This window comes from Saccopteryx bilineata, chromosome 2 (assembly GCF_036850765.1).
Source record: "Saccopteryx bilineata isolate mSacBil1 chromosome 2, mSacBil1_pri_phased_curated, whole genome shotgun sequence".
Taxonomy (NCBI): domain Eukaryota; kingdom Metazoa; phylum Chordata; class Mammalia; order Chiroptera; family Emballonuridae; genus Saccopteryx; species Saccopteryx bilineata.
Genome location: NC_089491.1, coordinates 338,945,926 through 338,966,499, shown reverse-complemented (window position 1 = coordinate 338,966,499; position 20,574 = coordinate 338,945,926). Strand labels below are relative to the sequence as shown.

At 47.3% G+C, this 20,574-nt stretch overlaps 1 protein-coding gene across 1 annotated transcript; it reads left to right on the top strand.

The window, feature by feature from the left end:
- The first annotated feature begins 3,059 nt into the window (after positions 1-3,059).
- On the top strand, positions 3,060-19,393 carry FAM180A (family with sequence similarity 180 member A). Its single transcript, XM_066262369.1, has 3 exons — positions 3,060-3,369; positions 13,270-13,370; positions 15,524-19,393. Exons 1-3 carry the CDS (start codon positions 3,294-3,296, stop codon positions 15,866-15,868), a joined length of 522 nt encoding a protein of 173 aa, XP_066118466.1. The 5' UTR covers positions 3,060-3,293; the 3' UTR covers positions 15,869-19,393.
- Positions 19,394-20,574: the final 1,181 nt, after the last annotated feature.

The following is a 20,574-nucleotide window of genomic DNA, read 5'->3' as shown; positions in this document are numbered from 1 at the left end:
AAGTGAAGTAAGTCAGACAGAGAAAGACAAATACTGCATGACCTCACTTACATATAGAATTAAGAAAAACCTCATAAAAACAGAGAACAGATTGGTGGTTACCAGGGGCAGTAGATGGGGGAAATGGGTAAAGATGGTGAAAAGATACAATCTTCCAGTTATAAGATAAATATAACTTCATGGATGCAAGGCACAGCATAGTGACTATAGTTAACAATACTGTATCGAATGTTTGGAAGTTGCTGAGAGAGTAGAACTTGAAAATTCTCATCACAAGAAAAAACATGTTAACGATATGAGGTAATAGATGTTGAACTATTAAACTTATTGTGGTAATCATTTCGCAATATATGTTGTATAGCAAATCATTATGATGCGTACCTGTGTTGTATGTGTCAATTACATCTCAATGAAACCAGAAAAAAAATAACAAAATAAAAAATAAGTTTAAAATTAATAAAAATTTATTTATTAAAAAATAAGAATAAAAATTGCTTAAAGATGATTTTTTTTTTTTTTAAAAAAAGGAAATACAGTAAAAGAATACAGCAGAAGCAGAGGAGTCGTCAGAGCCTGCAGAACTGACCATGTGAGTGAGGGGAACGGGGTGGTGGACCAGCGCATCTGGGCTTCCAGAGACCGAGTTGCTAATTATGCAGAAATTTTGCAAGCCATTTGTTAAGCCATCAGTAGCTTGAAATGAACCATTGTGGGAGTATTTTCACCAGGGAAATTGGCAAATGCTACAAATCAGGGTTTCCCCCACCCCTCTAGAACCGGTTTACCATCCACTAAGGGATTCCCACAGGTAAAGCTCTGAGGCAGGCTAGGGATTCAGGTCTGCATGCAGATTGTGGGATCACATAGACCTGGGTTCAAATCCCAGCTCCATCACTTCCTAGCTGGGTGACCTTGGGCCGATTACTTAACATCTCTGAACCTATCTTTTTGTGTGTATGTAGTATATGTATATGTACCAGTTAGAGTCCTCAGCACTTTATACCTATATTAATTCATCGATTCCTCACAGCAACCCCATACAGAAGAAACTATTATTATCCCCATTCTACAGATGAGGAAAATTGAGGCAAAAAGAGATCAAGGAATTTAGCCAAGATCTCGCAGCTAGTAAGAGGCAGAGCCAGGATACAAGACAGGCAGCCTGACTTTAGAGCCTGCCTTCACACCTTCCAGCCCTGTGCTGCCCAATGTGGCAGCCACTGGCCACATGTGGCTGTTAAGTACTCAAAATGTGGCTGGTCTAAACTGAGATGTGCTATAAGGCAAAATATACACTGGATTTCAAAGACTTAGTATAAAAAAAAAGAATAGGAAATATCTCATTAATACACTGATCATGTGGAGAAATGATAATATTTTGGATGTACTGGGTTAGATAAAATATATTATCACAGTTAATTCACCTGTTGCTTTTTACTTTTTTAAGTGTGGCTACTAGAAATTTTTTTTTTTTTTTTCTGAAGCTGGAAACAGGGAGAGACAGTCAGACAGACTCCCGCATCCTCCCGACCGGGATCCACCCGGCACGCCCACCATGGGGCGACGCTCTGCCCACCAGGGGGCGATGCTCTGCCCATCCTGGGCGTCGCCATGTTGCGACCAGAGCCACTCTAGCGCCTGGGGCAGAGGCCACAGAGCCATCCCCAGCGCCCGGGCCATCTTTGCTCCAATGGAGCCTTGACTGCGGGAGGGGAAGAGAGAGACAGAGAGGAAAGCGCGGCGGAGGGGTGGAGAAGCAAATGGGCGCTTCTCCTGTGTGCCCTGGCCGGGAATCGAACCTGGGTCCTCCGCACGCTAGGCCGACGCTCTACCGCTGAGCCAACCAGCCAGGGCTAGAAAATTTTTAATTACACTTGGGACTCACAATATACTTCTACTGCAGATTGCTGTTCTACACTGATCTCATAGCCTGGTGTATCAAATCAGTTCATACAAGGAGAGTCCCGAGCACAGTGCCTGGGAAAATTAACACCCAGTAGCTATTATCAATATTAGTGAGATTAATGGTGTTTAAATTTTATATAGTCACTTTTTTTTCAAGCAACTTCTCGTAACAGATAAAAGAGGAGTGGGCTATTCACACTGGGCACCACCTCCAGGTTGGAAACCCACAGGGTTCACCTTCTTTAAATGCCCTTCAAGCATTCCATGTCGGTAATTTCAGAGAGGGTGAGTGGAATTGGGCGAAATCCAGGTGTCTACCGCAGAACTTTGAAAATGATCAGGGATCTTACGTGTTGTTACCACAAAAAAGAAAGGATCACTCTGCTAGAGGTGTTCGCTAACACAACACTGTTGCTGATCACATTGCAAATAGATACATGTAGCAAATCAATAAGCAAACTTGCAGAATGTCTGGTGTCAATTATAGCTCTATATGAAATAATTCACTAATAAATTAGCTATCCAAAAAAATTATCATGGAAAAACACTAGCATTTTGCTTGGGAGAATTGAAGTGATTTGCGTCTCATTTTCTGGACGCAGTTCAGAAAGTGGGATGTCGTGAGTGCGGATGGAGAAAGGGGATCATCTATGAGCCCCTGGATCATTATCTGTGCATAGGATACCTACAGGGCAGCACCTCTCCACTTCTGCACCTCACAACCTGCCAACTTGGCATCCCTGCAGACCTTGGGGAGGACTCCAGCATTGGCTGAAGGCACTGATATCCCTAGGTCTAGCTCTAGGGAAGCACATGACAGTCCAGATACTACAGTGACTTTGCTGTCCTGAAGGCAACTCTGGGCTCCAGCAGCCCAGCCCAGCCCAGCCCAGCCCAGCCCAGCCCAGCCCGGCGTCTGCCTGCAGCCCTCGCCCTGGCTCTGATATGCGTATGCAGACGGGGACCGCAGCCAGCCCTTTGCTGGGCTCTCTAACAAGTTCCACGAGTCTGTTTGTTAAAGAAAAATTCCAGTGGGTGCATCCAACACAAGGAACTCAAGTACAGAATTTATATTTCTCCACCCCACTGCCAAGGAGATCACATGTCCCGTGAGTCACTCCAGATGTGCTCAAAAACAGAGTCTCTCTGTAGCAGTCCCGTCCCCCAATCCCAGAGAGAGTCAGAATAAGAGAGGTCCCCATTCCTATTCCCTCCAGGAGGCAGCCTCTGCTTCCACCTTCTGAGGTGGTAGAGGGCATCCTCTCTTTGAAAAGGAAAGGGTGGTAAGGACAGTACCGTCCCCCCAGCAAGCACCGTTCTGGGCACACCTGTAGCTCTTGGGGTCCTATCGGGTTTGAGGACGACGTCTCACCTTCGTGGAGAAAGAGATGTGTTGGAAGACGCTGCTACTTCTGCTGCTGTGTTACGATGCACAGGCCACTGTGTCCCGCAGGTGGAGCAGGGGTGAGTGCTTTCTACCTATTTGCCTGATGCTCATCATATTTTTAAATACAGTTAGGAATTTGGGGGTACATTCAGAGGGGGGAAGGAAATTAGAACCCCACTCCTCCTTTGATCTTGTCTCTGCTTCTTGACATGTTAGAAGGTGTTAGAAAATGGTGGGGAAATGATACTGAAAAAAATCAAAGCCACTGAGGGGACTTCGTCAAGGTGGGGAACCAGGGTGATATCATCTTTGCCCATAGAATGTGGACAGACTCCCTCATGTACCCCGCCCCAGGCTGCTACAGTTGAGCCAGGTGTGTGGAGAGCAGGTGTCCAGGTCTGATGCTAACATGATGGGACTGTGGGTGCCTAGATGCTACCTGGGGAGACTGACCAGGAGTGGACACATCTTTCTGGCCAGGTACAGCCAGCCCAATGGCAGGAGAGGAAGGGTAATTCTTCAGCATCCATCCGTTACCTGCCTGCTGCCCCCACTGGCCACCAGTCCACCTCATAAAGGAATGGACCCGGCATGGTCTTGATCCTCATGGCCGACTTCCTTGCCGAGGGTGGTACTTCCTCAGAGCTGGCGTGCCATCTTTTCTCTCTGCCCTAGGACCGGCTCCAGGTAGCAGATGGTGACAGGGGTACCTCCAGCCAGTTAGCGTTTATCACTGTTAGGGAGTCGGGGACCAAGAGTGCTGATCACTCCATGCCGATCTGAATGAACTGAGATCTTGCCACGCATCACCTCAAGTCAACTGAGGTCTCTCTCCTGGAAAGAACGGGAAAAAGAAGCCAGGCTCATAGGTGTTTCTAGAGATCCAGGCTGAAGGGTGGCATCACGGCACAGGGACGAGCCTCCTGGGTCCCAGGGAGAGTGTCAGGGAAAGGCACGGGCTGGGTGGGGACAGCGCTCAAAGCACAGGGGTCTGAGTTGGAGGGGAGGTGGGCACTGTACTTATTTAGGTTTTAATTCCCTTATTTTTAAGCCTGAGATTAGGGATTTGCCAGTTCTCTGAGCCAAACTGTGAAATTATTGTTGCCCTGGGGCAAATAATCAATGTAACGTTTTCCTTTATTTCTGGTAAGACCATTACACACACACACACACACACACACACACACACGCACACACTGCTCCCTGCTCATCATGTACATAAACTTTGGGGCAATACTTGGAAACAGAGAGCAAAGAGACATTGGATTTATGTTCTGTCACTTATCCTGGGTGTCACTGGGGGCCTTACTTAATTAGCCTCCTAAAAAATGAGACAATAAAACCCACTCTCCCGAACGCATGGGCTGTTAAAAGCCAAATGAGATGATCTGATTTGTAACAAGGCTCGTGAACGCGATAACCACATCATGAGCAGCCCCGCAAGGAACTCACACATGGAGTTCTGCCTCTAACAGGCTGTGTGATCTCTGGCAAGCCTCTCAACCTCTCTCTGAGCTTCAGGTCACTAACAGGTGGCATTAACAATACCAAAACTGACCTGCCCTGTGTTGTTGTGAGGGTCAGACAAAAATGTAAATGAAATGCTTACTAAACAATGAAGCCATTTAAAAGATTAAATAATTTCTTGAACGAAAGCTTGAGATTCTTGACAGAGGGTTCTATAACAACATCCTGGAAGCAACCGCTCCGGTCCCACCCGGGGCCTCACTGGGGAAGGTCTGCCCCCAGTAACAGTAACAGTAACAATCAGGAAGCCGACAGCTGAAACAGAGGCCAGAATGAGCTGCAGATGTTTAATCGAGATAGTGGTTCATGTCAGTGTTCCATCAACAAACCACAGGGTGTCCCTCCAACCATCATCAATAAAGTCTCTTTGTGATCTTTTAACATTTTTTTTCCTGATTATTAAAAGCATACGCAATTGCCATCTTTTTTAAAAAGAGGGAACGGGAGTCACACCCAAATAAAAAACAACTGTTGCAAATGTCTATACTGTTCCTTTCATCTTCATCCTTACCCCATCCCCACCCTAAATCTAAGCCTCATTCATTCCCTTTGGAAACAGTCTCAGGAAACACCCTCTGTAAGATCCTCCACCTCAGCCCCAACACCCAGCCTCCTTCCAACCCCTCGCCACCACCCAGACTCCACCCTACTTCACCCACCTTACACCCACGCCCGCGTGTAGAAATGTGCAAATAACCCCACACCCTGCTGTCAGGGCATCCCTTTTCCTACTGGTCATGCTCTAAGAAGCGCTCTCTAGGACTGGGCCCTGGGAGGTAGCTTTCTATGCACACCAGGATCGAAGCCCCACCAACTAGGACCAGATGACTCACCTGTGGGGAGTCTGGCCAGCCCAAGTCCTGAATGCACCTGGCTCAAGTCTCAGCCCGCCCGGGGTCCTGGCAGAGCAACGTGTGCGGGGCTGGAGAGAACTAGCCAGTCTTTTAAAATAAGAAACCTATGCTTTAATTACTATATGTTTTCATGAAATACCTGGAAATTATTTCTTTTGAAAACAGTTTAATAGGGCAAGGAAGCCCTTTGGGCATGTGGTAGAGTTTATGTCGTTTTCAGGCGACCGACTGTTTTAGTGTGAGGTGACTTTTCAGCTGCGAGTGAAGGGAGGGGCCCGTGGTCTGTGTCCGGTAAGTGCTGGCCGACTTGGCATAGCATTACTGCACCCCCTTCACCCCCTCCAGGGGGAGGTGCTCATCTGACCATTACAATTAAGAAAGTTGGAGAGAGGCAACAGGTGAATGTGCCCAGATCACTCAGCAGCGAGGACAGAGGTGGATTTTGACGAACTGACCCCTACCCCAGGTCTGTGATCTCAAAGTCTCGCTGTCATTCATGCCTCTTAGTCCCTCCCAGCAGCCAGGAGCTCCCCCTGGGTGGAGGGGATGGTCTGGCCACGGGGCGCTGTCGCACAGAAGCCCTTCCAGAAGCACCTCCATCTCAGACCCCAGCACTTGGGGCCAACATCCTGGCTCGCTCAGAATACCTCTGTGTTTCTGAAGGGCTGGCCCGGGAGCAAATAAGTAAATGACATCAGTAGGATCTGGCTAAAGATCTTTTGTAAACCAGAGCTTTTCCTTTCCACGCCCACTGCCTTTTCCACAGAATTGCTTCAATGGATTCATTAAAAACATGGTTGTCATTTGGCTTGAAATGGTCTGCCGTTGGAATCCCTTCCAATAAGCTCTTGGGTATAGATGCTGTAGACATTTCTGTGGAGACTACGGTTAGCCTGACGACTGCTCTGTTATATGTATGGAACCTATTGCGGGATGGGAGGGAAGAAGAGGTGATTTTTGTCCCAGATTATAAAAGGTTCAAGGAGACAGTCAGGCTCAAAGTAAAAACAGGCTTCTTCATTTAGAGAGGCTTCTGCCAGTACGTCTGAGCAAGAAAGGTAGGAAGGGCGAAGGCATGGGGGAGACAAGGACCAGCCTCGGCCGAGATCATTAAGAGAAGCTTCTTGCAGGTCAGAACAGGGGCTCTTCAGAGGTAAAGGCAGGGCGTAGGAGACAGGATACATCTCCTTTCTGATTAGCCAGGGCCTGTAACTCCAAATAAGTTCCAAAATCACCCTGTTAGAAAGAGAAAGGTTTAGTGAAGCAATCTATTTGAAAAGAAAGAACTTTAGCCCTGTCCAGGTAGCTTGGTTGAGGCATTGTCCTGATAGACCACTGTTGCGGGTTAGATTGCCATTCAGGGCACATACAAGAATCAACCAATGAATGCATAAATAAGTGGAACAATACATCATATTTCTCTTGCGCTTACTTTCTGTCTCTCCCTCTCTCCCTAAAATGAATAAATTTTTAAAAATATTTTAAATGGAGTTTAGTGACTTAGGTAGCTGACGTGTTTCTATGGAATTATTTATTCATTCAACAAACAGTCATGGGCAGGATGCTAGGGACTGGAAATACAGTGACCAAAAAGAACAACATCTCGGCCCTGGCTGGTTGGCTCAGTGGTAGAGCGTCGGCCTGGTGTGCGGAAGTCCTGGGTTCGATTCCCGGTCAGGGCACACAGGAGAAGTGCCCATCTGCTTCTCCACCCCTCCCCCTCTCCTTCCTCTCTGTCTCTCTCTTCCCCTCCCACAGCCGAGGCTCCATTGGAGCAAGGATGGCCCGAGCACTGAGGATGGCTCTATGGCCTCTGCCTCAGGCGCTAGAATGGCTCTGGTCACAGCAGAGCGATGCCCCGGATGGGCAGAGCATCGCCCCCTGGTGGGCATGCCAGGTGGATCCCGGTCGGATGCATGCGGGAGTCTGTCTGACTGCCTCCCTGTTTCCAGCTTCAGAAAAATACAAAAAAAAGAAAAAGAAAAAAAAGAACAACATCTCATGATTTTGTGGAACTGACATTCTAATAGGGGAGAACAAACAACAAACATACAGAAATAAAACATCTGGTTTGTTGGACATCAATAAAGTAGAGACAGAGTAGAGGGTATCAAGGATTATAATTTTAAATAAGGCAGTCAGGGAGGGCCTCCCTGAGGAGGTGACTAAAGACCTGAAGGCAATGTGGGTATCCCAGGCAGAAGGAACCAAAGTGCAAAGGCCTGTGGTGAAGCATGCCTGGGTTTCTCAAGAAACAGTGAGAAAGCCTGTGGCTGGGGTGGCGTGAGCCAGGGGACAGTAGCAGATGAGTTCAGACATAGTGAGACGTCAAGTCATGTAGCGTCTGGCGGCCATTTGAAGAACTTGAGCTTCTACTCTTGGATGGAAAGTCATCAAGGGTTCTGGGTGGAGGAGTGACATCAACTGACCTATGTTGGCACAGAATCACTTAAGTTGCTGTGCTAAGAATAGAATGAGGGCGGAAGCCAAGGGTGGAAGCAGAGACACCATTAGGAGAGGAGCTCAAGGCTCGAACCAGGGTACTAGTGGGGAGATGGCAAAAAGTAACCCCCGAGTCAGTCTTCGTCCATCACTATGTATCACCCCGTACCTTCCTCCCCTCCACCTATACCCCTCCATGCCGGCAATCTCCACACTGCAGTGTCCGTGTGTTGTTGTTTTTTTTTTTCTCTTTTTTGCTCTATCCCTCCACATCCGTCGCCCAACCCCGCCACCCCACCCCACAGCTGTCAGCCCAGCAAGCGAGTCATTTGTTCTGTGCTGGTCTGTCCAGCAAGTCGGGCACAGTCCACTTCTCCCCAAGGCTCATCTGTCCCGGGAGTGGAGGAGGAGGAGGGAGGCTCACAGCTCCCCTGCCCCCAGGCCAGCCTGTGCAGCAGACTGTCATGCAAGGTGACCTGGGCATCTCTGGTGTCCCCTGGGCACACTGAGGGGCCCTCATGGCACATTCACATCCTGAAGAAACAGCTGGAGAGTGGGCTGGGGATGGAGCATTGAGTGGAGAAACCACTTGACCCAGTTTTACACTAAAAAAGTACACAAAGGCAGTCACTGTGACAAAACCACACCAGCAATCTTCTCTCCCGAGGCTCAGTGCCCAGGTGGTGCCTAGGCGGGCGCGTGGTCCTTCTGCTAGTGCCCGGCCTCCCCAGCCCTCCCCCTTTTCAGAAGTGCCTTTGCTAATGGCAGTCCAGGGGGAAGTACTCAGGTCCCCCTGGCCCCCATCAGCCCTGCAAAGACCGTGCTTCCCAATGGCTGACAGCGAGAAGGGAGCCGAACTTAAAGTGACCTTCATCAATTTGGGAGACGAGACGGAAGGGGAAGGAAACCATCCCAGCAAACACGAATGGAAGAGTCTCCAGGGATGTTTGGTTTGTTGTTGCTTTTCTTCTTTTTAATATCTGGATTTGTGGGTTTTTTTAATCATTCCAAAATATAGATATAGAGCCTGCAGTCAGAACCCAGCTTCATGCAGACTCCAAGGTCAAGAAGAGGAAGCGCCAAGCCCGTGTCCTCCCCCAGGAGCTGGGAATAGCAGGCCAGATGTGAGATGTGTGGGCTGCATGCAGAAACCGCAAGGATAGAGGCAGAACAGGAGAGTGTGGTGGGCTCATGGGGAGAGGCTTCCGGGGGGAGCAGGGCGGTTTCTCTCACCATGTGGGAGTGAGTCTAATTGAGAGCTTTGCATGCATACCCCTCGGAGTGGGTCAGCCCTTGTTTCGGCCACCTGCCTTTGTGGCAGGGTCCAGACTTCACCTTTATGAACAAAAACATCTGGAATAATTGCATGGTCAACTTTGTACCCAGATGTTTGGACCTAGAGCAGACATAACCTGCCACATCTCCAGGGGAGATGAATTTGTCCTCATCCCATTTATAACGAGGGGAGGCCTGGGCAGCCGCTGAGATGCAGGACCAGAGCTGACTGCACTTCCACCGCCCAAGCGGGCATAGAATTCCCTGCCCGACGCACACTGTCAAAGCAGCTACAGTGATGTGAGGGGTCCCTGCAGAAGGTAGGGGTGCAGGGTGGGGAGTGGGAGGAGAGAGGGTCTGCCCTTCAGATTCCTGTGCTCCACACACACTTTCTGAAGCAATTATCCATCCCCCTGGTTTTTAGGATGTAGCTATTTCTAACAACCTTCTCCAAACTCTATTATTTTTTTAAAACTATGAGAACAAGGGCTATTGGAACTAACATTTCCATATGAAATTCAGCTTTGAACCAGGGAGTCTTTTCTTCCCAACTCTTTGAGAACTAGAGGTCCCCCTGGGGTGAGTGATGATATTCCCACGGAAACACCTGCACGAATGAACTAAGAAAGGGGGGCGGAGTTATGAGAAGGGAAAGGGAGGATAAGTGGTCATAGAAGGAGACTTGACTTGGACTGGTGAACACACAATACACTGTACAGATAATGTGTTACAGAATTGTATATCAGAAACATGTATAACTTTATTAACCAATGTCAACCCCAATAAATTCAATAAAATGTTTTAAAAATGAGTGACAAAGTGCAGGTCTAGCCCTGTGAATATCTTTCCCAGAGGCAGCCACAAAAAGTCTGAGATGACAGGCAGCAGAGCAGGCTCAGTGCCCATGACATCTGTCCCCTCCCATCCCCTTCACCTGCCAGGGCGTGAATTTTTTTAAAGGAAACCAATACCTGTAATTTCACCACAAGAGAGAAATTCGGGAAGCACTGAAGAGGTGACACCGCTCTCAGATCCTATCTGAGGCAGAGGGTTCACCTCCGCTTTCCTGGGATGAGCCCCAGAAACGGGTCGCATCTCCGTTCAGGACCAGATCTGGGCCCGGTGTCATCGCCCACCAAGAAGAAAGCAGAGTCAAAGTACACAGCCGCTTTGTGTCTCTGCTCATTTGCCTTGGTCTCTTCAGGTGACCCTGGCAGGCCTCAGGTGGGAGGGAGCTTTGGGTTTTGGTGCTATAGGCTTGTGTGTGGATCTGGATAGCCCCAATGGTTATCAACCCTGCCTCCCTGTTATAATTACTTGGGAGCCATACAAGTCCTGATGCCTGCATCCACCCCAGAGATGCCCATGAACTAACCTGGGAGGTGGCCCTGGGCATGTGGATTGCTAAAAACTCCCAGGTGATTCTAATGTACGGTCAAGGCTGAGGACCGCTGGGCTAACCTGAGCATGGCCATGCAGCCGTGATGGCACCTTCTACAACCTCAGGCCACATGCCCTCTGGCTCTCAGCCTTGGCTGCCATTGGAAGAAGGACCTAGGACGCTTCTAAAAATTTTACTGTCCCAGATACACCCTAGTTCAATTAATTCAATCTCTGGAGCTGGGACCAAGGCATCAGTATATTTTTTAAAGCCCTTTGGGTGACTCTAACATGCGGTCAAGGTTGTGAACCCGATGAGCAGGACACGCCTCAGTCTCCTGAGCTCCACCTAAAACTACAGGCCCTGAGTGAAAAGAGGCGAAGCCCTAACATCTCTGATTCTGCAGGAAACTGGCCCTTTTCTGGCAAAGAGAGCAAATTCTGCTAAAATGTTCGGCTGGGAAACACTGTTCTGGAGTTCATAGACTCCTTCCCCACAATGGTCTGCAGAAACTGAGGTCACTCAGCCAGTCAAGGCCGCCCCCAGTGGATGGATTTGGTCGGCCAACAGTGGCGCCTAGTGCTCAGCCTGGAAGCCTGCTCAGGGTGCACAAACCTAACACCATATTTATCCTAACCCCAGAGGAAACTGTGGTACAGATAATACATGAGCACAGAGAAAGCAATATTATAGCAATACTCCACCCAACCCGCTATTTCCAGGGGGAGGGAGATCCCTACCACTGAGTTTTCCCAGAACTATATAGCAAAGATGTTTCCTTTTTATCACTTTGGATCAAATTTTTCCTGAAATTCTCTTGCAGTTCCCTGCCTTCTTTACCACAGTACATTGGACATCAGTGGACCCTGTCTTGATGGCCCCAGGACAACATTATCAAGAGGCAGAGTTGGCATGCACGGTTATGCTAATTGAGCTTTGCACAATGTCAGCGGGCGCTAATTACCTCCAAGTCTCAGATTTTTTTTTTCAGTTAGTTGCCCAGTTTTCTGCAAGATCACAACCCAGTGTCTTGAATAAGCTGTTCTTTTATCTTCTTCTTTTTCTTTTTTAAATGACAAGATTTATTTTAAGTACTTCCAAGATATCAATTCCTCAAATGGTAAACTATGTCCATTCCTTGCTTCTGGGCTTAAGGTATCAGGCCATATAGAGAATCTTACTTTATTGGTTATGCATTTGGGAGCATCTCCTATAATATGAGATTTAACCAGAATCTCTCTATGCAATTACTTATGTTTCACTTTTAATTGCTATGTTGATGGTTCAAGCCCAGTCAAGGCTTGAAAAGTTATTTTTGAAAGGCAGCAAACTGCAGCAGAAAGAATACTCATTCATCTAAGATTAAGGGAATCTGACTTATGATCTTTCTTTCAAAACCTACTAGAGGTTTAATATCTGACATAGCACCCTGATCCCAGTGACCTTGGGTGCAAGAAGCTGTCCCTTTTTCTATCAGCTGCAGCAGGTTGCCAGTCACGTCTGCACTTCGCCCTCGTAGACGGAAGGCTACGGGGGTAGGTAGGCTGTCTGTTTCCAGCCTCATCCGACCCTGCAATTTATAATGATTATTCCTACATTCTGTATCATTCTGTTGTCTTCACTTGTCCTCAGGAAGGTCTTAATTCTTGCTCTACCTGTGGCTCTGCCTGGACCCTCTCTACTATCGCAGCCCATCCATCTTGCTCCAACGGCTGTTTCTAAATGTAACCATGAAGAAGCAGCATTAGCAAGTCATTGACTTGGTCCCAAATGCATTTCTAAGTTAGCTGGTCCTTGCAGGGAACCCTGAGCCTGGTTCCACACACCCACAGAGCCACGTGTCCCAGTCCTGTGGCAGCTTTCTTCCTTTCCTTGGTCACCTGGGGCCAGATTCTTGGCAGCTCTATTTCAGAGGGCTGGGAAATAGCCAGGAGTCTGCTCCTCTGATCAAAGGGGTTTTCAATAAATATAAACCAGCATTCTCCAAAGGGCTAAAGTGTGCATTACTAGTAGAGAACAGTATTATTAGGCATCTCGTTTGTTGAATTTTGAGGGGTTTGTTGTTTGCTCATTTCTGTTTTATTTCAATATAAGTTCCCTTGACATATAGGGGTGGGCAAAAGTGGCTTTACAGTTGTGCATCTTTGAACCACAGAGTTAACAGAGCTATTGTAATAATCATAACCTGCACGTCCTTTCCCATACAAACAACTGTAAACCTACTTTTGCCTACCCCTGTCCACTATATATTTTCCCAAGCTTTCTGAGCTATGTCTGATAAGCAGCCAGGTTTGAAATCACTGGTCTGAAATAGGAACATCTGACATGCCCGGGAGCTCCCTGGGACACACCCCGCATTGCCTGTCATTTCTCCCGCTTCATGACCAGCACAGCATCAAGAAGGTCACTTTCAAGATGGGCCGGCTCACCTCAAGGTTCCCGGAGGAAGGAGGTCACATGCATACAGCCCTCATAGCTCATCCTTTTGTGTCTTGCAGCCGTGCTCTTCCCTGCTGCCCACCGGCCAAAGAGGTCCTCCTCCCTGCCCCTGAACCCCGTCCTGCAGAGCTCCCTGGAGGAAGTAGAACTGCTCTATGAGGTAGGCAGAGGTGCAGGGGGCCACGTCACCCCAAAGGCATTGCAACTTGTCTGGGTTGTTTTTTTTTTTGAGAAGTGACCTGAGCCCGTGGAAATGAACGGCCTCAGCTGCCATAGGGAACAGCCTAGACTAGCTTGGAAGGGCCATCAAGTCCTGGGCATCCCAAAGTAAAGTACTCCTCATATCTCCTCTCCCTTCCCACGTGCCGTAACAGGGGATGATGGCATTAGGAGATCAATGGGGGCAAAATTAGAGATTTAGGTTGGCCCCCAACATGCCATTCCCAGCACACAAGCAGAAGAGGGGGACAACAATCTCGAGCAAAGGACGTGAGGCAGGTCTCGTCTCATCAGTAGCGTTCAGGCAACGCCAAGCCAGCTTCTGCATGGAGCCCTGTCTCAGTAACTGTCTACTGTGACAGCCCAGTTTCTGGCCATCTGGGGCCACCTCAAAGGTTTCTTTCTTTCTCTCTCTCTCTCTCTTTTTTTTTTTTTGTATTTTTCTGAAGCTGGAAACGGGGAGAGACAGTCAGACAGACTCCCGCATGTGCCCGACTGGGATCCACCTGGCACGCCCACCAGGGGCGATGCTCTGCCCACCAGGGGGCGATACTCTGCCCCTCCAGGGCGTCGCTCTGCCTCGACCAGAGCCACTCTAGCGCCTGGGGCAGAGGCCAAGGAGCCATCCCCAGCGCCCAGGCCATCCTTGCTCCAATATAGCCTCGGCTGCGGGAGGGGAAGAGAGAGACAGAGAGGAAGGGGGGGGTGGAGAAGCAAATGGACACTTCTCCTATGTGCCCTGGCCGGGAATTGAACCCGGGTCCCCCGCACGCCAGGCCGATGCTCTCCCGCTGAGCCAACAGGCCAGGGCCAAAGGTTTCTTTCTTGCTCCACCTGTCACACCTCTGCCACCCAGACCCCACCTCTCCAAACCACAGGTCAATTTCCCAAAGCCACTTGACTAAGTTCAGTGGTAAAATTCCAAGTTCTAGATCAGAGCTTTAGTTCTGGTGCCACTGCCACCCGTCATCCAGCTATGTGACCTTGCACAAGCCAACAAGTCTCTCTGAGCCTGAGTGTCCTCAACTGATAAATGAGGGATGACTATGATCTCCAAAATCCCCCTCCTGCCTTGACATCCTCTGACATCCTCCATGTAGCAGGAAGGGGCAGCCTGCTGCAGCCGAACAGTTGGGCAGGGGGTAGATTTCAAGTCCTTCCCATGGTAGGACTTGGAATCTCCCCTGAGCCGGGCCCTGAGTGGGGGGATGCATATGGCAGACCCCACCTCTACTCTTAAAGAACAGGTGACGAGCAAGGACAAATCTCTGTATTCCTCTTAACTCCTAGTACAATTCTCTGTGTCCTTCACTCCCATGCTTCTGATTTAAAATAGTTCATAGTTTAGATCTCCAGTGGGTAGGAGGGAGAAAGGGAAGAATGAGTTAACCTGGGACACGAGAAATAATAAGTGGTCATTAAATAGTGGCTTCGTGCCAGGGACCATTTAGACGGTATCCACCTTTGTTCTATTTACTTCGCAAAATAGCCGTATAAAGCAGTGGTCCCCAACCTTTTTTGGGCCACGGACCGGTTTAATGTCAGAAAGTATTTTCACAGACCGGCCTTTAGGGTGGGACGGATAAATGCACAAAATAAAATTATGCGACTGGTGTAAAAACTGTGGTATTTTTAAATATACTTGTCGAACTTATAAGACAAGCATCAAGAGTGAGTCTTAGACGGATGTAACAGAGGGAATCTGGTCATTTTTTAAAAATAAAACATCGTTCAGACTTAAATATAAATAAAACAGAAATAATGTAAGTTATTTATTCTTTCTCTGAGGACCGGTACCAAATGGCCCACGGATCAGTACCGGTCCACGGCCCCGGGGGTTGGGGACCACTGCTATAAAGTATCATTGTTACTACTCATTCCCAGAGGAGGAAAATGAAGCTCAGAGAAATTAAGTCATTTGTTCAAGGTAACACAGTTGGTGGGAATGTCAGAACTGGAACCCAGGTCTCCTGGATTCCAAATCTCTTTCCACGGCGGCCTCCCCAGATGAGCGCAGATGGTCATGAAAAACAATGGTGTCCTCAGCAATGCCCCGATGCCTCAGGTCTTTCTGTATCTTGTGTTTCTCACCAGTTCCTGCTAGCTGAGCTTGAGATCAGCCCTGACCTGTGGATCTCCATCAAGGATGAGGAGCTGGCCTCCCTGCGGAAGGCGTCTGAGTTCCACGCGGTGTGCAACCACGTGATCCCCAAGCGCATCCCGGACATCCGCCGGCTGATCTCCAGCCTCTCCAGCCGGCCCAGCATCCTCAAGAAAGAGGACTTTGAAAGGACAGCGCTGACCCTGGCCTACGCGGCCTACCGCACAGCCCTGTCCCAAGGGTATCAGAAGGACGTCTGGGCCCAGTCCCTCCTTAGCCTTTTCCAAGCCCTAAGGCATGACCTGATGCGGGCTTCGGGCTCCAGAGAGTCTCCCTGAAAGACTGGCCCACACCAGGACCGTGGCGTAGGGCCCAGCACTAACACAGTAATCCAGAAATTCCTCATTCTCTCCCTTTTTAGAGAGCAGAGCCGAACACATGCCACCAACTCAGAGTAGCAGAGATAACATAGTTAAGCCCCCTGCCCTTTACCCGGGCCGCTTCCTGACAAGCACATCTGATTCTTTGTCATGATGTAACCTGGGCCAGAAGAAAGGGCTGGAGTGGTCATTCAAGGTGCCTCCAGAGACCGAACGGTTTGCCTGGTGACATGCAGAGTCTAAGATTCACTTCAACACGGAGTGACTGCCACAAACACCCCGGAGTGAGGACAGAGCTGGAGGAAACATCATAGAGGTTTGAGCACGGCTGGAAGGTGGGGGACAGATGTCTTTGGTCCTAAGAGCTCAGGGTGCTGGGTTGAGTGAACATCTTTCTGGAGGTTCTGTAGTAAGATATACGAAAGCTAGAGCGACAGTTAATTAAATGCTTTGTGAGCCAAGGCTATCTTCCTCAACTTTTCTAAATGTCACTGAGAAGAATCAGTTAGAAAATTGGTAATTTAATGACCTATATGTCTTGACTCTCTAAATCCAAAGGCTGGTCTACTATAAACAGGCATGTCTTGTCTTTTGAACAAAGAAAACAAGCCAACGCAGAGATGGTCATCCCAACAGAGGTGGTACCAATCACCTTGCCTTTCTATCTTAATGCTAAAATATTTAGTATCATCAGAGAATGAAGTGCTCCAAATACAACTGGTTTTCAGGTGACAGAATTTCACCCTTTCCAATGCCAATTTTTCATTTTAGCGAGCTTGACTTGGTATCTTTCAAGACCCTGCAGATGAAATTCCCTAAGCTTTCATTTCGTATCTCTGAAACATTCGAATGGAGCTGTGGGATAACCTAAACTCTGAGATTCTATTCAACTTCTGAAATGTCTGCGACCATTTAAGTAACTGTGAGATATGACAGGGAGACACCCCTGACCCAAGAGGTCCGCTGGATGATTTGTCCCAATCCTGGTAGGTCCCAGGCTTTGCTCACTCTGTATCTGGGGTGAGCTTTTCTGCTGCCTTCCTCTCTGTCACTTGTCCTTGGCCTTTTGTTCTTTCTTAGCTGCGTTGCCTAAAAAAACAAGGTCGCTAGGTTTGTTATAATTCTGTGTTAAATAAGGGTTAATAGCTGAAGGTCTGCGCTAGGAGTCAAGCAGCTGCTTCTATTAAGGATTCCTCCTTAGCTCGGAGATCTCCTGGTTGTGGAGGCTAACGTCACAAGGAGCCTGATCTTTGAATGAGGGAGTATTCACTGGCCTGAATCTGATTTTGAAATGGGTATTTAACAGTTGTCCTTTGATGCAAACAGAAGCTGGTCTGTACTTCTTTAAAATCTTTGAACAAGTGAGCTTTGCCTAGCAGCATGAGCTGCAGGGATCTTTTTGGAGAAATACTAGGAAGCAGGAAGAAGGTCTCAGAGAAAATTGCAGCTTTGCGTTCTGTTGTTCTCAGGTTCAGAAGATTAACGACTCTACTCTCTCATCCTTGTTCTCTGATCAGACTGCTCGTTTACGACCTTCAGATGCAATCTGATATATGCTTTTCTGCTCAGTTTTTCTCTTTCTAATATTTCCTGTTCTCTCTGACATGGTCACTCTGCTTGTCTCTTTCTTTTTTAATTTTAGTTCATATCTCTGCAGCTCTCTTTGGGCCTGATTCTGATTATCTTTGCATCACTTCTTTTTAAAAAATTTTTGCATTGACTTTTTTGGGGGAGAACAATTTGTTGTTCCATTTAGTTGCTCCATTTAGTTATGCACTTATTGATTGCTTCTCGTATGTGCCCTGATCAGGGATCATACCTGCGACCTCGGTGCACCGAGATGATGCTTTTTCTATTGAGCCACCCAGTCAGAGCTGCATCTACTTCTTAGAACAGCTCCAAGCATCCTGTGGTTGACATTTGCGTGCTCTATCTCTGCCTGCCTGCATTCATTCTCTGAGCACAGTGGCTTTCGGACTCCTTTGGGTAACACTCTGGGACTAAAACAAAGGTCAGAGGAGAAACAGGATTGGGATTGCCCAGAAGGCAGATCAGCCTCACAATCTACCTTCACTGTTTGTATTTTCTTTGATGTGGAATGGGGAGGGGGTTAGCAGAGTTCCCAGTCCCTAGACACTGTATGATAAATACCCTGACAGTCAGTCTTTCATCCCATCAGAAGGGGTCTGAGAGCCTTCAGTCACCACCTGGAAAGACCCTCCCTAGGGTCCCTGGCTACCATGCACCAATCTGTGTGGCTGCTCCCCATGGGAGGGGATCTGTGACCAGGAGGATGGGTCCCAGACCAGTGATAGCAATGGTGGTTCATTCGCCCTGTAACAAAATAATTAAAGGTACTGCTGTATTCATAAATCTGAGCCCACAGTCATGTGGCAATACATGACTGAAAAAAACAAAGAGAAAGAAGAAAGGGATGACCTTTTTAAAAGACAAACAAAAATTTCATTTTCAGGAACTAGATGCGTAAAAACTATTTTTAGTCTGTATACAAATAATTGTTGACCCACATAAAGTTTTATAGCAGTGACCTCATTTACATGCTAAATCAAATATTAGGCTCAATATGCTACCCCCAAACCCGCCTCTTTGCTCAATGAACAAGAAATTCAAAGAGTGGCCAAAAACAGAATCTTCCATTTTGTCTCATTAATATGACCTCATACACACTGCAGTCACAACTGAGTCACAGTTTTGTCAAACTTACTCATAAACAGAATAATTTGGGGTGTGATGCGTGTAGTGGAAACTGGCCTGTGACTGGTGGAACCAATTCTGCCATTTCTATATTGCTGGGAACTTTGGGGATCCAGAAATTCTGGAAGTTTCCTCTGTAGGTGGCATCCTTATGGCTACCTCTGGTGTCACTCAAGAGACATGAAAAACATCTATGTGCTGAAACTTTCACTGTTCCTTGAATCCAATGAAAAGAGAATCCTGTAAGTGTTAAATTAGTCAGAAGGTATTTTCACAGGATCACTAGTTTAAAACCAAGTGTTTGTTAAATGACTTTCATGGTGCCCCTTACTTTCCTAATCCATTTTTCTGCCTTACTTTTTTTTATTGTATTAAAAAAAAAAACCCAAACAGCGTGAATTTACCATCTGAACCATTGTTAAGTGTGCAGTGAAGTTAATTACATGCACATTTTCTGTGACAGATCTCTAGAACGTTTTCATCCTGGAAAAATGGTATCTATGGAACAATAAGTCCCCTTTGCTCTGTCTGCCCCCCCCCCAGTCCCTGGAAACTACCATTCCAGGTTCTGTTTATAAGAGTTTGACTACTTCTGATACCTCATATACGTGGTATTTGTCTTATGTTTCTTAAGCTCTGTATTCTGGAAAATATTGCTTTCATCTGAAAAAGTAGATTGAGTTCTAAAGAACTATTGGTCTTACTGTGTCATTCACCTCACTTAATTTTATTTAACAAATATTCACTAAAGGTGTAATAAATATGTCATGATGGAGTTATAAGGCTCAGTGGAATGTTTGTTATTTCAGATTATTTCACCAAGGGAATTTGAAGTGGTTCACGTGTTTGACAGCAACGTTGATTTCCACAGATGTTCTCTTTAATATTTGCCACCAAAACATCACAAATGTGGCATTGTTCATTTTGAGTTTCAAAATCATTGCAAAATAAGGTCCAAATGTAGTGAGTATAATAGTCTTTAACATGCATTTAAAGAGATAAGTCATCATAGCCCATCCTATAATAGCAACATAATGTCTAAAGGGATCAAGGCTGTCCACAGGTGCACCTGTCTTAGAAGTCAAGAAGAACTGGTTTTTTGAGGTCAGTTTTCCAGTCACTTTAACTTTAGCCTGGGGATCATTTCCAACTGGGTTAGCTGCAGATCTTGGAATGCCGTTTTTTACCTTCCGCAAATTTAAGAGAACATGGGTTTTGTAACCCTTAACTCTGTTCAGCATCTCTGAGATCAAGGCAATGTTACCGAGGACCACCACTTTTAGAACATTTGGGGTTTTTTCTTCCTTCTTTTTTCTCTTCCTTGTCCCATATCCACATGTCCTTTCAGAGAAAGGCTAACGGCTTCTCCTGATCTGTAAGCAGCAAAAGCTTGGAGCCCACCTGCTGCAAAGGCCCTGTCCTTGAAATTGTCAGCAGCTTCCCTATCTTCCCATCTCCTCCTTACAGTCCAACCTAAGGGAGCCTCCTGCTTCTTTTTTGGTAAAAAGCGTCAGAGAGGAGCGTCGCAGCACCTACTCTAGCCTGAAAGACCACTGGGCACCAAGGACCTTTGTTATGAGACTGGCATCGGATCCAGAAAGACAGCTCTCCTTCCAGTTCTCTCTAAAAGGGTCTGGATTTTCTTATAGTCTGACACCCTCTGCTGACTCACTCACTTTTATCAAATGCTCTCTGCCACCAGAGAATTATGAAACGTGTATTATTGTACGCTCTGGGGCTAATTTCTCCAGAATTAAGATTTTCTTTTTCTCCCTGCCACCTGACCCATCACCTAAGGACTAGGTCAGCAGTGCCCCTCCCAGAGAAAGTTCTGTGTCCTAGGGTCACCTATGACAAAGCAGTGCCCACGGAGGTGGGATTATGTTTCCAAGGATGGTCATCACTCCAGCCCTGGGGATGTTCGAGAAACAAAAATAAGCTTTGCAAGT

Bases quoted from the DNA above. Each gene is read 5' to 3' on its own strand.
- FAM180A (XM_066262369.1), top strand. From the start codon at position 3,294: ATGTGTTGGAAGACGCTGCTACTTCTGCTGCTGTGTTACGATGCACAG. The intron at 3,370-13,269 runs GTGAGTGCTTTC...TGTGTCTTGCAG, and splicing joins GTCCCGCAGGTGGAGCAGGG to CCGTGCTCTTCCCTGCTGCC. The intron at 13,371-15,523 runs GTAGGCAGAGGT...GTTTCTCACCAG, and splicing joins AAGTAGAACTGCTCTATGAG to TTCCTGCTAGCTGAGCTTGA.